The sequence below is a fragment of the Lonchura striata genome, chromosome 8 (assembly GCF_050655825.1).
Source record: "Lonchura striata isolate lonStrDom1 chromosome 8, ASM5065582v1, whole genome shotgun sequence".
NCBI lineage: Eukaryota > Metazoa > Chordata > Aves > Passeriformes > Estrildidae > Lonchura > Lonchura striata.
In genome coordinates this window covers 19,970,582-19,987,315 of record NC_140710.1, presented here as the reverse complement: position 1 = coordinate 19,987,315, position 16,734 = coordinate 19,970,582, and the positions used below count along the sequence as shown (strand labels likewise).

The 16,734-nt window shown below is 38.6% G+C and overlaps 2 protein-coding genes and 1 long non-coding RNA gene across 7 annotated transcripts in view; 1 reads left to right on the top strand and 2 right to left on the bottom strand.

Moving 5' to 3' along the window:
* LOC146766764 (uncharacterized) overlaps positions 1 to 2,656 on the top strand; it is a 4,950-nt gene extending 2,294 nt beyond the window's left edge. The window contains exon 2 of the long non-coding RNA XR_014956903.1: positions 1,256 to 2,656. This is a non-coding gene — a long non-coding RNA (uncharacterized LOC146766764). The remainder of the gene's footprint in view (positions 1 to 1,255) is intronic.
* The window catches only part of LOC110484220 (pancreatic alpha-amylase), a 10,237-nt gene extending 7,390 nt beyond the window's left edge, over positions 1 to 2,847 (bottom strand). The window contains exon 1 of one of the 2 annotated variants that reach the window (XM_085585913.1): positions 2,709 to 2,847. The gene's annotated coding sequence lies outside the window, so the exon portion shown is untranslated. Of the gene's footprint in view, positions 1 to 1,417; positions 1,558 to 2,708 lie in introns of those variants that run through there. The other variant, XM_077785478.2, reaches the window with a different exon arrangement.
* On the bottom strand, positions 2,556 to 16,734 carry RNPC3 (RNA binding region (RNP1, RRM) containing 3). Of its 4 annotated transcripts, none has more exons than XM_085585910.1 (15): positions 16,471 to 16,734; positions 15,304 to 15,351; positions 14,068 to 14,186; positions 13,362 to 13,442; positions 12,537 to 12,648; positions 11,994 to 12,062; positions 11,262 to 11,407; positions 10,203 to 10,328; positions 9,340 to 9,473; positions 8,410 to 8,571; positions 8,149 to 8,243; positions 8,011 to 8,069; positions 7,331 to 7,463; positions 6,425 to 6,497; positions 2,556 to 3,774 (listed from the first exon to the last, which is right to left on the bottom strand). In XM_085585910.1, the coding sequence occupies exons 1-14, from the start codon at positions 16,717 to 16,719 to the stop codon at positions 6,438 to 6,440; spliced, it is 1,593 nt and encodes a 530-aa protein (XP_085442036.1). In that variant the 5' UTR covers positions 16,720 to 16,734; the 3' UTR covers positions 2,556 to 3,774; positions 6,425 to 6,437. The 4 variants fall into 4 exon arrangements, with proteins under 4 accessions (XP_085442036.1, XP_077641602.2, XP_077641603.2 ...); XM_077785476.2 differs by having other exon boundaries at positions 2,556 to 3,701; XM_077785477.2 differs by having other exon boundaries at positions 2,556 to 2,785.

Below are 16,734 nucleotides of genomic sequence, written 5' to 3'. Positions count from 1 at the left end.
AGCACACCTGCTGGATTTCTGTGGAGATATTCTCCTTTTAAGAACATGGGCAACAACATGCAGATGTTAGAAGTGCTGTGAAGCTCCATAACCATGAAATCTCCTTCTGAGTGCCTGAGTTCTGCAAAAGGAGGTTTCCAGAGGCTTGATGCTACATTTCCTTCTGATGAGCTAGGCTAGGAACTCCATTTCCCAACTCATACCCTATTTGTATTTATTTAGGGACAAAAGACAACAATCCTTATATCAAAATTGCTTCTCCACTTCCTCACCTAGAGATACAACATGTAACAAACCAGAAACTAAACAACTACCAAGGTTTACTCTATTGAGAACCTTATTTTGCACTCTTCCCGTTTAGAAGTTGATTTAGAGAGTCTGAGATACAAAGTCCTACAAGAAAAACTTCTGCAAACGAATGGCTGAACTAATACTTCCCTTAAATAACAAAATATTTAACAGGAAAGTAACAAGAGTCTGTAGCTATTTTTTATAAAAAGTTATCTTACGGAAACAACACAGAGCAAAAACAGATTTCTGTCACAAGGGAAAATAAACACCTCAGTGAAGGTTTAAACATGAACACAAGGGCCCTCAGGTTTGTTAACAAAGGAAACCGTGCTTTTCCTGATTTAATACATGCTTGGGAATGCACTGCTGAAAACTCCAACCTGCTGTGATACAGTTACTCAGACATAAGTTGATGTAATATTTTACATGACTTCTACAAAACTGCCCTCATTTCTGCTTCAAGGAAAGGATGATCCATATCTCTCAGGCAGTGAAGCACTCTTTGGAGCAAATTTAGGCACAAAATATACCATTTATAAAGTGTAGAACCAGCCTTCCAGAACCTGACAGCTGCTATCAGCCACCACTGTTCCTCACAAGCAGGCAGTTTAGAATTAAGCATTTGGTATATTCAGCTGATTTTTCTGCTTGTGAACAAAATAACTTTAATACAATTATTCATTTGTAGATCTTCAGTAAAATAAACAGATTAAGTTTCAGCCACAAGCGGTGGAATTTCATGAAGGAATGCTTTTTAGCCCTGATAGGAAGAACATACATTAAGAGAAAATGAGCTATGAAAATTCCATCTTCACTGATGAGAAAAGCCATTTATTAGATCGACAAGTTTTACTTAAAGCAGTAAATACATAAAGTAGTAAGAATAATGTACCTTGACCCCCCCAAATCAGCTCCAAAGCCTAGTGCTTAAAGATTCAATGTAGATTTTAATTTCTCTAAACAGGTTTATGGCTGCTCTGCCTTAAATACAAGCAATAAGAAGAGAACGAGGATATTAAAATCCTCACTGCACTCTGAAGGCCCTAGCTTCAAAACGTTTTCCAAGCTTGGAAAAACGCCAAGATGCTACGTGGAAGAGAGCAACACTGCTTGCAGTGCAGAGAACCTGGGAGCGGAGCGTCTCTGCAGACCCTGGCGCCGCCTTGGCCAGCTCGGGAACTCGGGGCACCGACTCCGCTGGGTCACGGCCTGAGCTCGCCTCGCCAACACACCTGCGACCGCCTTCAGACCTGCGGGACGGCCGCGCCGAGCGGCGGCGGCTGCAGGTGGCAAAGGTGTGACCGGGAAGCAGAGCGCGGCCCCGTCCCTTCCGGCGGCTCCCCACAGACCGCCCTCGGCAGCCCGCCCGGGCCGGCCCGCGGGGGCTCCGGGCGGCGCTCCCGGTGCGCCCCGCCCCGCCCCGCCGGGCCGCCGGACAGCGCGCTCTGCCCGCGGCTCTCAACGCTCGCTTGCCACTCGCACAAACTATTTTCGTCCTTGAGAACAGCACCACCTTGCTGTTAGCGCACTTCGGCGCTTTGAAAATTCACTTGTGGGCCTTTAGTCCTGTACGTGTAGCTCAACGTGGGTGTTAGGACATACTACTGTAGAATAACAGAAGCATTTGAGTTGAAAAAGCCCTCTAGGATTGAACGAACACAGTCCCCATTGGAATGCAGCAAGTAAGATATGAATAATTCCAGTAAAAGCACTTTAAAGTAATCTGCTAAACCAGCTCCTATTGGAATAAAATAGATTGACTTTGGTCCAGCCACCAATAGTAGTGATTTAGACTGTTTGCAGCTGGAGTAATGACAAATCTTTTACACCAGCCAGCTCCCACACCATCAACTATGATTTAGTAATTTATGGAATAACTTTGCCTTTAAGTCTACTGAACTAGAATATCTTGTAATTAAATGTCATTGCAGTGTTTCCCACATGGTTTTAAATAGTTCCACTAAGCAGCCCAGTATGTAGCTAATCCCATGTGACCACTGTTATCATCACCCTCAACAGGGCAAGGACCACATCAATACCAGTTTTAACTGCTACTCTGGTTTTAATTACTTAAGTCTCACCAGTGACAGTTTTCAAGTTGCAGATGAACAATGCAAGTTAATTACGGAAGAAAAACAGTGCCCAGTTTCAGAGTACAAATTCAGGCCAATGCACCAGCCCTTCTGCTTGATTTTCAAGACAAGAAGACCTGTTCTGCCTAAAACCACAAGAGCAAAGTTCAAAACAAAAAGAAGGCAGCAAAATGAAGAGAAGGGAAATAATTTATTAGATTTCACAAGCAATCTTAACATACATTTATGATGTAATAAGTCTTGTGTTATTTAAAGATATATAGCATCTTTAAGACAGGAAAATTTATTCTCTGCCTTAAATACTTTAGAAATGCTACTACGCACAGTTCAAGAGTCCTGATGATTACACTGCTTCTTCCCCAGCTCCATAATACTTGAAAGAGATGGAACACAAAAGGGACCTGGAACATCACAAAAGCATGTTAAAAGTAAGAACTACCAAAAAAACAGGAGTGCTATATTGGCTTTTGACAACTACATTGAAAGATGCTTAGTGTTTTAAAAAGTGCTTAATGTCTGTGAAAAATACATCTTAATAAATGCAGACTGTGTTAATTTTAGATTACAGAATGTTAAACAGTAATGTAGTATGAAACCCACAGGAAACATGTAGGTCACTAGCAACAACACTACCTAGGTGCAGACAGCACTGTAACAAAACCCAAACAACCAACAAAAGGGTAGCAGTGATTAAGTTGATTATTAGTCCAGATCCAAATACTTAATTACAAGATAGTTTTAATTTTCTTCTTTACTCAAAATGACAAAGTAAGGAATGTATTAACTAAATCAACTCCAAATTGTTTCTCATGTACCAGAACAATAATCAAATGATCTAAAATACTGATCAACCCCTTAATATTAAAACTGCTCTGCAATGTATTTTAGACAACATATTATTATATTACTATGTTTTTAAAGTAAAACAAGGTAACTTGGTCAGTGTGAGCTCAGCACAGCTTCACACAGATCAGCTGCTAGGATCTAGAACTGTTCCTCTAAGGAACAGGACCACAAATTAGTAGGGTATCTGAGGAAGAAGGTGAAGGCCACCTTTTGAGACTGAGAACCTTCATTGTGTCTATTCACTCAATACAGACAACTCATTGGTTTCTTTTTCCCCCCCTGAAAAAATTTGCTTTTTAAAGTTTTTAGATTAGCTCAAGCTTAAAACATGTTAACTCCTCCCCACACCTACTCTGTATGAAAATTAAGATGCAGTTGTGTGCTACAAGAAATATTGCACAAAAAAGGATACAACAAGAAAGGATACACTCTGCATGACAGTATTATTGCAGTATTTACGCAGGAATGTTTCTAAAGAAGAACAGCAGAATGTGGTTTAATTTTACTGGATTCTCAGTATTGCACACACATAACTTTATGCTACCTAGCAAAAAAAATAAAGCAAATATGCCTCTGATAAAAACCAATTCTAACCCCTTATGAGATTTAATGAGGGCTGATGAATCCATCAACACTAAACTTCATATTCGAAAGTAAATACATTTTTTATAACAGGAACTATTAGGACACCAGCAGATTTTTCCATCTCCTTCAAGTCTTTGCCATTTTACAGACTCACTTTCTTAAACTCAATCATGTTTCCCTTTAGTGAGAGCTTTCAAGCCACTTCTTCCTTATGAAGAAACCTGACAGCTCTCAACATCAGTTTCTTCCACATAACTTTTCTCCCAAACAGTTGTTTTATAGCTACAGGAAAAAGTCACTTCAGGTGAACTTTTTGCCAATCCATCAATAAAAAGACATTTCAGCCAGCAAGGAGTTCTGCAGTATTTTATAAACCATATGTATTGTTTTGTCAAAAAAAACCCCAAACAAACAAAAAAAGAAAAATTAAAAAAACCAAAAAAAACCCCAAAAAAACCCAAAGGAAAAAAAAAAAAGGATAAAGCCATTTTAGGAAAAAGAACCAAATGCAAAAAAAAAAAAAAAAAAAAAAAAAAAAAAAAAACAACCAAACAAAAACAAACAAAACAAAAAAAACCCCAAAACAACAAAACCCACCCACAACAGAAAAACAACCCTAGACTCAAGCAATTTTATCATAGAATTTTGCATCATAAATCAGCATCCATCAGAATATTCCAGCAGGAACAGAAAAACAATCATGCAGAAATAGTGGTCAGCTTAACCATTATTTGGGAAATGCAACAAATATTTTTAATTAAACCTCATGGATCCTTAGAAACCTGTGTAACTCTGTGGCACACTGTTATGATTACAACATATAAACAGTCAAGGTAAGTGAGAAGTTCTGCCCATGAACAGAACACCAGAGACACCTGTAAGATGGTAACTCATGGGAAGACTTTCAGATGCACAATTAAATCTTGCCTAAGTAGGGTTTGCTCATTCTAGAAGAAACTTCTGAGTTGACCATCAATATTATAACAAATAAGCACTTTGTTATTTTCTTTAAGCAATTCAAGTATTTAGCATATTTAATGAATTCAGAATTAGTACACAAAATGAGTTGGAAAAAAAAATGGAATTCCTAAAAGAATTAAAGTGCTCAGACTTCATCTATCAGGTTCTCCAATAGCTAAAATGCTTCAATTTTTTTTAATATAAGAAACCTTAGTAATCTTAGTAGACACTAAATAATACAAATAGGAGGTTTTTCTAACAAGAAAGGAGTGACAAACAAGACTGAAATAGTCTCATAAATACTTAATCCTAACAGAACACTTTAGCCAAGGCTCTTTTCAATGACGAGTACAGAAGAAGGCCTATAAAGAAGTGATCTTTGACAAATACAGATTTTGCAAACTACAAATAACACAAAATAGGAAATAAGACCAAAGAGAGAGAAACAAGCCTAAATGTGATTTTAAAAATCCTTAGACAATGGATGGAATGAAGAACCTACAATTAGAGAGTAGCTGTTAAAAACAGAAATACTACCATCACAATAACCACACTATGGGCTTTACAACCAATTTGTAAAAATCAAAACCAAATTTTCATATCCTTTATTTCAAATTGAGGTTTTCTTCAGAGTAACAAGGATCAAGCTTCAGATTAAAAACACACCATGGCTAAGTAATGTTCCATAAGCGCTCGGCCTAAGACTTCAGGTAATTTTGTTTTAAGCGGAGGCATAACCAGAGAGATCTCAACTGTAACCACAAATTAAGGTCAGTACCCTTTAAATTTGAGCTAACTCATGTATCAGAGGGTGCAGATTGAGAAATAAATGCTTTTTATTCTTGCCAGTTACTTCACATGGTCATTTTAGAGTCCACTCTACAAATGTCTGCAGGCCATGAGACCACTCAGGTAAATTAGAGCTGATTTTGCTTGATTTACTCTCACACTCAGAGTAAGGAACAGTGAAGTAAAGCTACATGATAAGAAAAAAAAGTTAAATAACTTTCTGCCAGAAGGTACTTTCTCATTATGTTTAAATGCGAAAAATGAGGACCTACACATTCCACAACAAAGGAAGTCTTGATCAATGCAACATTAAGCACTTTCCAATAGAATATCCTTCACTAATTCACACAAGTTTAAAAATTACTGCAACAGCACTAAGAACTCATTTTCTGTAAATTAAAGATTCTTTACAGCTAGCAGAAGTTTATTGTTGGAACCAGTTCTTCAGGATCACTTCACAATGGCAGGGATGGAAAAGAAGGAGTTAAGAGGCAACACTTTTCAATACCAAAACCCTGGAAAATTACTACAAGTGGTCCAATTCCACAAAATTCCACATTAATCTCCTTATCTTTGCAGATTAAGGATTAAAGAAACTAACAAGTGCCATACAATATCAGGATTAGGAAAATATTGGTCTCTGAGGTTTTAAACACAGGAAAAAGGAAAGTTTTAAACTTACACCAGCTATATACCTTGCACTCTGTTTTTCTGATATAAGCACACATTTAAGAAAATTAATTTGTACGGAACATTTCCTCTCCATCACTATTCCTAAAGAAGCTGTTAAAGAGAGAGTAAATAAAACCAAACACTAACAAAAACCCCCAGCCCACTCCTTTCAGGCAGAGAGTCCATACCTTGCACAGGGTTTTACTTTTTTCTTTTCCCTTCGTTGGCATCTTGTTTTGGTCTAGCTGAACGAGCAAATTGCTGAGATTCTATTAAGGACTACAAGTATCTGGCAAGTAGAAGTCAATTAGGAAAGACAAAAAAGATTACTTCTGCTATTTAGTCTAGAAAGTCACCTTTATCTGTGAATCAATTCCACTATAGTATGAAGTATTATAACAGTGTCCATTAGTCAAAGATTAGGACCTCACTGATACACAGTACAGGAGTTATTAGTGAGTCCATAAGGAGAACTAACTGGGAATGAGTTAAATGCAAACAGGGTAACTACAGTAGGATAAATGTTTGATATTTACAAACTTCCAACCCAGCATGAATTCGTAACTTTGATGTCTCAGTATATGGGAGGAAAAACAGTAAAAGCAGCAGATGCTGTGGTTAATGTGAAACTGAAATAAACTATGAAATATTTAAGTGAAAATTACAAAAGGACTTTCACACAAAAAAACAGTGCTATGCAATCAAAAAGAGACCATTCCAGCTGAAAAACCCATGTAGAACCACTTACTCTTACAGGAACATTTCTTATGTTCTTGATTCTGTAAACATACACCTAACCAAGTCAAAAACCTGGTATTTATTTTAAATATAGTGGTTGTGCAAGCTAAATTACCTTCTGTATTTTCTTTGCAGGATCAAAGATGTAAGACCCGCGAATTCTGTTCGTAAATAAATCACTTTTACTTTCCTATTTCAGAAGAGCTGCCTCTGCATTTTTACCATAAATAGTGCACAGTGATATGTGGATTGGTTTTCTTAAGACATTTTTTATTTTGCAGAACACTATGACAACAAAAGTAGAGATTGGCAGAGATTACAAAGAATATAATGTAAATGCTTGAAGAAAAGGATACAACTACCATGGGTTTTTCAAATAAGACATAGCCATTTGCTTCTTTCAGTGCTTTGGCAGCTGCTTTCTCATTGGGAAGTCCAATGAAAGCCTGTCCCTTCATCCGGCCTTCTTTCATCAAACGGATATCAAACCTAGGGGCACAATGGGGAAGTGGGAATTACTCATGTTTAACAAACCTTGCAGATTTCACAGTAAATGCAAATTGTGCATACAAATGTACAATTCTCATGCTTCAGGTGGGAGAAATAGCAGAAACAGAAGCAAAGCCTACAAGGAGGCGTGATGTCCTTGGAGACCATTTTGCCTGGGGAAACCATTTACTGAAAGGCAATATTAAACTTCAGGATGGCAAATTGATGTGCAGTACTAGCAAACAGGACATATGCAAAATGATCAGATACACAAAATCAGCTACACGGTTCATTCTGTGTCACACAGCCAAGAAAAGCAAACCTGGGAATGAAAATATAAAGGCAAAATAATAGGGTCTTCAGTCAATCGCCATAAAATTATATTTTTTCATCTTCATAAATGAAGATTTTTAGGTCTAACACATTTTTTGTTTATGCAGAAAGACAGAAAATGTGAATATGGCTATTTTTAAAATCCCAGTTTTCAGAAGTGTCATAGAAGTTCATATAAAAGGCTTAATTCTAACCAAGTACAAAATGAACTCACATATTGCGTTCCACCTCTGACTGGAAGTCAACATATCTTCCAAAAATGAACTTAAGATCCTGAAATTAAAGTGCAGGTGTAAGATAAATGCTAAGAAAAAGCCCTTTTAATAGATACTTAATTTGCTTGTTTACTTACCTTTTCTTGAACTTGTTTAGCTAAATTCTTCACATATATCCTGCAATTTGGATCACCTGGCTCGTAGTTTTTGAAAACAGAATACTTTTCCATTTCTTGGAGACAAAAAAAGAACCCATGCTTTAGTTCATTTACTTTGCACGTTTGCTCAGTATAAAATAATTTACTATATGCTCAATTAAGAAAATAAGCACTTAATTAAGCTATTTGTTGTAACAAATCAAAAAGCTGTTACTAGATAATCTATTCTCACAATTATACCTTCTCTAGAAAGTCTGTTTTTTTCTAAATCCTTTCTAGAAATAAATTCTGATGGTATTTCATCATCCTCCTCTTCAGTTTCCATTTTATCATTCGAGCTAGGAGCTGGGAAAATCCTTCCAAAGCCTGTATTATTGATTTCTTCCGAGGTTGCATAAAGATCTGAAATTTCAACAAATTATGTAAGTGGTTTGTACCTTTATTGACACCAAGATCAAGAGTCAGCAAGAAAACCATACTTTCCAGCAACTTTATAGTAGAGCAGACTTTGTAAGGCAATTTGAATACACCCTTAAAAATGAGTCTTAATCCCTGGTTTCACAAAAGCACCTGCTCTGTATGGTCCTATAAAACCCCATGTAGCACAAATAAAGGCCATGGCACACATTAGTTAGCATAAAATTTGCCTTGCTGTTGAATCCTGTATCCATTTCTCTATTTTCCCTTAAATAAACTGGATATTACTGTAAAGTAGCACAGATTGACCATAACCCTCTAAAAAGCCATCACACCTCACTATTATCATTGCCCAGCACTTCTATGGCAGATAATCAGTGCACCAGAGAAAAGAGTTTGGCAATCACTTGGATGCTGCTCTCTAAATCTGGAAAAGGAAAATCTGAAACTAGCCTGATATATTCATTTACACCACAAAATACTGAAAATTTGTAACATTTGTATCCCAACATTTAAAAGACAGTGCAATTCACCCTATAGAGCACATGGGAGAGAGACCTTTAAAATTCTCTGGATCCTTTCCAAAGCTTGTAACACGGAAAAAACAGCAAATACAAATATGATGCAACTTGGTGTTGGCAGCTCCAATACAGTAAGGGTAAAAAAATTCCTAGTGCAAATTCCAGCACCCTTTTATATACTGAAGCCACATGACTTGAACATTAAATACATTTGAAGTACAAACTCTCTTACCATTTTTTTCTTCTTTTTCCGAGTTTATCTGAACAGCTGGGATCTCAGTACTAATATGAAACTCTATTTTTTTATGACCTACGTGCTGCAGCTGCTCAAAGACATCTGAAGGTGACAGTGTAGGGTGCGAGTTACTGTTTAAAACAACAACACGTTAATTAAAGCTTCAGACACTGATGAATGCATGGTCAAACACAATATTTCTTCCAGTCAGATTTTAAGCAGTTGTTTACCACAAACACATGTTCTCCATTTCATATATTTCACCTAAGAGAGTTACAGGTGATTACAAACACTGCAGATACAGAAGGTATGTCTGGCAGTGGGAACAAAACCAACAATCACGTACCACAGGACATACACACAGGTATTTATTAAAACCTTCATCAGTAACTTAAGCATGGAAAATAATTGGCCTTGCTGCTGCTGTCACCTAGTATATAAAATATATGACATTTTAAAAAAATGTAGCAAATCACTTGGAGGAAGCAGGCAGCCATTAGTAAAAATACATTCACAATCATTCATCACAACATCGAAATACTGCACTACTGTCTACTGTGGCACAGAACTGTAGTTCTAAGACCCAAACTTACTTTAAAACAAGACAGTTTCTCCAGTGTTGTACTTTTAATTTTTTGTTTTAAGAAGCAGCCCATACAAATCCAAATTGCTTCAGTCACAGCTGTGATGTAAAACTAGTTATCTTTTTAGGAAAAGGAATTTCTATTGGTTTGCAGGAAGACAAACAGAGCTTGATTCAGGCACACTTTAAGGTTGTTGAGCAGACTTTAGTTCAACTAGAGGAAAATTTGGATTTTTAGGGCAATAAAACCAATAGGATAAGTGCAAAAACTACAAACCTGTGGGAAGTACACACAGGAACATTCAACATGTCTTTAATTCTTTGCTTTTTTCTAACACCACGTTTCTTTGTGTTTATTGGTCTTTTAGGCTGAAGGGTTGCTAATTCCATCAACTTGGTCATTCTATTTGAGACAAAAATAAAAACAAAACAAAAACATAACAGACGTTTACAGTTTATTTGAAAGCACTGATTTTAAAAACCCTTCCCCTTTCCTTAAAGCCCTTGACATAGAACTTTTCAGAATATAATTGTAAAACTAGCTACCTTAAAACTGAAGCTGTAACACACAGCAAATCAATATACACAGAGCACTTAAGGACTGACCATAAATTTAACATGTCAGTGATGCCCTTCCTTCCCCAAGCATGCTCCTTACTGGGACACTGAAGCTGTGAGAGAAGCTGTGATGCCCCAAGCTGAACCCGATTTTCTAATGCTCAACAGGGGTACCATTTTCCAAATGATGTTTTTCCAAATACAGCAATGGGACTTTCTGATTTACTTCTCAGTTTAGACAGAAAGAAAAAAGCTACTTTTTAATTCAGAGTTAGTTTAAAGACTAAAAAAAATACAGCTACGATGTAATTCACTCCCAAAACTGCAAGAGAATCTTCAGCACAAATATTAACATCCTAGTTATACCCGCTGATGTATAAAGAATGTTGTGGAAATTAGTGTGCATATACAATTCAGGCTGAGGAGTCAATTTAGAGAGATGTGGAACAATGAAGACTTCAGAAAATAATCTAATTTCTGCTTCCATACATCTGCACCCTTCAAGCTGAGTTTGTGTTTAGTTGGGTTTTTCTGGACATGGGAACAAACGAAAACTTGCACACCAATAGGCCACTTTCCTTTTCTTACTGCATTTAAACCTGCACTGTCCTTCTGAACTCTGAAGTTTCTCTAAGCATCTAGAAAGATTTCTAAATACTCTCTATGAGAAGCATGCATATACTGCAAACATTACCACTCGCTGAACTAGAAGCTGGAGAAGTGAAACCAAGCCTTTCAGTGAGCCCAAAACCTTGCAAATGACTGTAAAATTCATTACCTCTCCTTTTCCTCATCATCATCACTTTCATATTCTGATTCATCCCCACTAGACAGTCCTTCTTCCTCTTCAGGCAAAGGAGGCTCTTCAGGAGGCAGAGGTGGGATTGGGGGAGGTGGCACAGGCACTGGTAAATATTCTTCGTACTAATTATGGGGAAAAAGTTTAAAAAAGTAAATTTTTTAAAGGAAAAAACCTAAACGTATCTTGTTTTCTTAATAACAACAGTAAAAGCAATTAATGATCCCTTAACAAGTATTTTCTCCAAGTATGCTTATAGGGATCTAAATACCATTTTGGTAAACTACATTACTAATGAAAAACTTTCCATGAGCAAAAAAATCTGCTTTCTGAAGCATAACAGTGAATGGTTTAATTTTTTTAAGCTGAGATGATAAAAAAATACAGCAACCACGGCCTTGGATTTTTACTTTGCATGTAGATTCAAGGACTTTGCTGAGGAGAATACAGTCAAAGCATATCGGTGAAGGCTTAGGTTCCAAAACCATTTCAGTTTCAACAGTGAACCAACAGTTTGAAACATTCCAGTGCTGTACCATAGCTGGTTTATTCTAAGTACAGTCCAAATAATTGCTTTAGAAGACCAACACCAGTGAAATGCAGCAGGATTTGCACTCCTCTAGAAATTTAGCTCTCCTACTATGCTGCTAACATTTTAAATTGTGACTTAATCCTACAGTACTGAAAACATATATTTAAAATGTTACTTACCATGGGAGGGCGAGCAGTGATTGGTCCAAAAGGTGGAGGAAGATTCATTTTATTCATCAGATGGAGTACCTGAAATGAGTCAAAATAAGTAGGTTTCCTTTGAATAAGTAAGTGATAACAGTTCCTTGCTAGGTAAAAGAGCCTATCACTCCTGGCAGGTGTAAATCAGTACAGTTTCGATATCCATGAACAATGTAAAACTTGCACTTTGAGATCCAACACTAATAATCAATATAAGCAACACCCTAACAAGGCTAATAAAAAAAGTACAGCATCTTCTCAGAATGAAATTCCAGGTACTCAAGTCACGTCTCATTAGGAAGAGCATATCCAGTTCAGTCTTCAATGTCAATTAAGTAATCTACCTCAGGTTCATAAAATCTCATTACCTCAGCACAGTGAAAAACTCAGACTGTTTAGCACTGTCACAGAAAAAACAACTTAGTATTTGCAATGACAAAAATAATTACTTCTGTGGATACTGAGAAGAGGAAAAATTAAATGTCTTTAATTTTATACTCTTTTTTCCTGTTTTTTACTTACCTGGACATAGAATTTGGGCACACTTGCCAAGGCATTTGCTATATTTGCTAGAATTGCACTTGAAGGTGGTGGATACAAATATTTGAGGCAAGAATTGATGGGAAAGGTGAGGCTGAGGAAAAAAAAAGATTGAAAACAAGACACCTTAACATTACTGCGACTTAATCACCAGTAACAACTAATGATTACTAGAGGCTTAACTATTGATTGCATCTGAAGTAACACTGAAATATTATTACTTCCCCTAGAACAGTTTTGGGCCACTTAAAATGCCTTCGACATCATGAAGTAGTCCCCAGTGCATGACAGATTTACTGGCCTTGGGCATACTGAAAGTATCAAGCCATGCAGAAGCCTAAAGCAAACAGAAACAATCAACATGTCCAAAACCAAAGCACAGCATAGCAGCCCAGCCTGCACAAATATCAGAAACTCAATGCTCAAAGGGCTGCATTAGCTTCAAAAAATTTACTACTTCCTGTATGCTAAAATGAAAATGGGAGGGGGAGGAAAAAGGAAGAAACATCAGGAAAAAGTCAGAAAAGTCAGTGGTATTCTGCTGTTAACACTGGGAGAACCTCAGCCCTCCAACCTCCCAGGAAAGCAACACATAGTGCCACAAGTTCATAGCTCAAAGCACCAGTCCCCATGCAGAAGTGAGGATTCTAAACTTGAGGAAATGAAATTCCATCTTTATGACAAGTCCTACAGCTATGCCAGAAGAACAGCAGCATAGGAGGAAACAAAACTCTTGTTCAGTACATAACACAGCTCAAAATAATCAGTAACAGAATAAAGTAAGATAAATAAAAACCCAACACTAACCCATGGTTGGGTGCAATTCCATTCTCTATTTTAACACAGCTTGGTTCTATCTTCTCTTCTTCTTTCACTGGTTCTTCTAAACTGAAAATTAATTTAGTCTTAATTAAAACAGGGCAAAAATTAAGTATGCCTTATATTATGTATATTATATAAAAGATGCATCATCTATTAATAAATATAAAAATAAATTAGCACATGTATTTTTAACAACTTTTATCAACTGCATTACTATAACTGTTACCAATTCTTCATAATTAATACATGAGGATAATTACAGTAGTGACAGTCTTCTAAAATAAATACATATGTAGATTTAAGTAAGTCTTCCTATATTCAGACACTCCTGACTTAAATTCAATCAAAGGAAAAGAATTGAAATTATTTATCATGCACTCTCTTCAAAGGTATTAAATTATTAATTTGCTCATATTCAGAAAGTGGAATAAATAACTTGAAAACTCTACTACACTATTTTTAATTAAGCACTATCACATAGCTTTTATCACTTATTTGCACATTCCACAGGTGCAAATGACACAGTTCTGTTGGGAGGAATGCAGTCACTGTCCTATAGATCTGAGCCTGTTGTAAGACTTCCAAGTGGTCACAATTCATCCTTTGAGTTACAAGTACCACCTAAGTATCATGAATCCAGAATCCCCTTTCCTTGACCACAAACACAACAAGGAAATTACTTTGCACATACCTTTTGCACTTGTCTGAGACAGAAGGCTGGCTAAGTACCTGTGCACTCTCTTGCTCCTTTGCAAATTCAACAACTAATGTGTGACCCAAAAGTTTCAGCTGATGCAATCTTGATAAAGCCTTCAAGTAATTACAGAGGAGAAAAGAAAGGGAAGAGGACAAACATGAGAATTATTTTAAAGCATAACTGTTTTTTCTTTGAGTCGTACATTGCAGTCCCAGCTGCTTTAAGCTAAGCCTGTGCTACTGTGGACATGAGAGTTCTGCACTGTTTGTGTCTTCCCAGCCCTGCTTTTAGCAGCATTTCCTGCTGGCAGGAAAGAAAGAGTCCAGGCTGCACCTACAGAGGTTGGTCACCTGAACACAGCAGCAGCCCTAACAATCAGACTTGCACGCAGCCTACTAAAGTGCTGGAATTTCAAGTAACCAACCTTTTGCTCCTGCAGCATAAGCATGCTAAATTCTGTCAGTAACAGCTACGAATTTTAAAATCAGGATGTTAACAATGGCACTAGGAAGATCCAGCATTCTTCAAGTCCAGAGCCCAGCAGGCTGCTAACAACTGGTACAAGCAGCTAATTCACCACTGCTCACCTCATATAGACTTTAACTTTTTTAGTCCTTTAAAGTGTGGCAAAAAAAAAAAAAAAAACAAAACAGAAGCTATGCAAAAAAACCCCAAACAAACAAACAAACAAAAAAAAAAAAACCCAAGGTATAAGGGGAAAGTTCTGACACAGGCTTTTTAACTGGACTAGTATTTAAAAAGTAGTATTAATATTACCTTTTTGGCATCCATATCCTCTATTAATACAGTAGTTTTCTTATCAAAACTGGGCATTCAAGGCAGACTTGGATAGTGAGAATCACTAGGGCTAACTTTTATGGCAAACACACAATTACACAGGAGACAAGGAAACTGCTTGGTTTATAGTTTGCATGTAAATGCATACACATCCTAAAAAGTGCTCTGATCAGTCTCAGCTTCTCTAACTTTGCCAGGCTGTTATCAGGTGACTTGCACAAACCCCTTTCAATCTACCATTCCTAGGACCTACAAAAGTGTTCCAAGAATTTCATCAAGTCCTGCAAGCAAATCCTGAAACAGAACTCTCATACTACATCGTGCTGCTTTGTTTTTTTCCTAGCACTAAGTACCAGATGATGTGTAAACCACATTAGAGCATTGACAACTCACTGCTTTGCTAAACCATTCAATAACAAACTCAATACAAACCTTTGCAGCTGCATTTTCACTTGGAAAGGTGGCAAAAGCAGTATGTTTCTAGAAAATAAACAAAAAGTTATAATGTATTTGAATCAAAAATGTCAAATTGCACGAAAAACATTGAGCCACAAGCACCTTGTTAGTTTAAGCTTATATATTTGGAAGTTACCAGATGGGAGTCATCTAACTTCCATCTGGGGCAAACATGAAAGAAAACATTTTTTGTTATGAATTTTGGAAAAGTACCTCCTGCTGTCATAATTAAGACATGACCTCAGCAGTTTGAGGAATACAGGACAAATGTTGTTTTGTTTTTTTTTTTTCCTAGCAAGAAATAAACCATTCTAAACTGCAAGAAAAGACAAAAAGAGGTCTCATCCTCTTCCAAACCAGAAAATTAGTTGGAGCACAAAACATTTTCATCAAAGTAACTCTTACTAAAAGTAATGCTCGTCCTGCTACAGAAGTTGTAACTATTGTGCTCTGAACGTTTCAATGGTTTCTGCTTTCCCCCCAATTTTCCAAACTAAATCAAATCCTCACAGAATACACCTTTCAAAGTTAAATTTGTTTCAACAAACTTCATTACCCTATCTTGCCACTACATGATTCCGTGCCCAAAATCATTGTAACAAAATCAGCACGTCTGATATCCTATAAAGCCTGATAAAATATGCAGACATCATCCACCTGCAGTTCTGCAAAACACAAGGCTCTTTATGAAGAGACAAATTTTATCTTTATCACAAAACAAATACATTCATGCTTTCGGAATCTGGAGGAAGAAGAGGAAGAGAGGAAGAAGAGATCTCAAGAGACCTGTTAAACTGCATCCCTGCGCGCGCCAAGAGGCCCTGGCAGCAGCGAGAGGCCAAAGCCACGGGCACAGGGCCTGGGCGCTGGACGGGAACCCGGAGCTGCCCCGGCAGCCCCACGGGGCTCCCCGGGAGCGGGACCCCCGCTCCTGCCCGGCCCCGGCCCCGGCCCCGGCCCTGCCCGGCTCCAGCCCCGGCCCCGGCCCCGGCCCCGGCCCTGCCCGGCCCCGGCCCCGGCCCTGCCCGGCCCCGGCCCCGGCCCTGCCCGACTCCAGCCCCGGCCCCGGCCCCGGCCCTGCCCGACTCCAGCCCCGGCCCCGGCCCTGCCCGGCTCCGGCCCCGGCCCCGGCCCGGCCCTCACCAGCCGCCCGTGGTCGGACAGGACGCGCACAGACACGGCCCCGAAGTGCTGCAGCAGATCCTCCTTCTCCGCCGCCGTCAGCTCGGCGGGCAGGTGCCGCACCAGCAGCGTCCGGCCGCGCCGCCGCGAGACGCCGGGGTGCGGCGGGACGGGGTGCGGCGGGACGGGGCCGAGCGCCGGGCCGAGCCCCGGGCCGCCCGCGGGTGCCGGCCCGCCCGGCCGCAGCTCCTCCGCGCCCGGCGCCGCCATGGCCGCGCAGGGCCG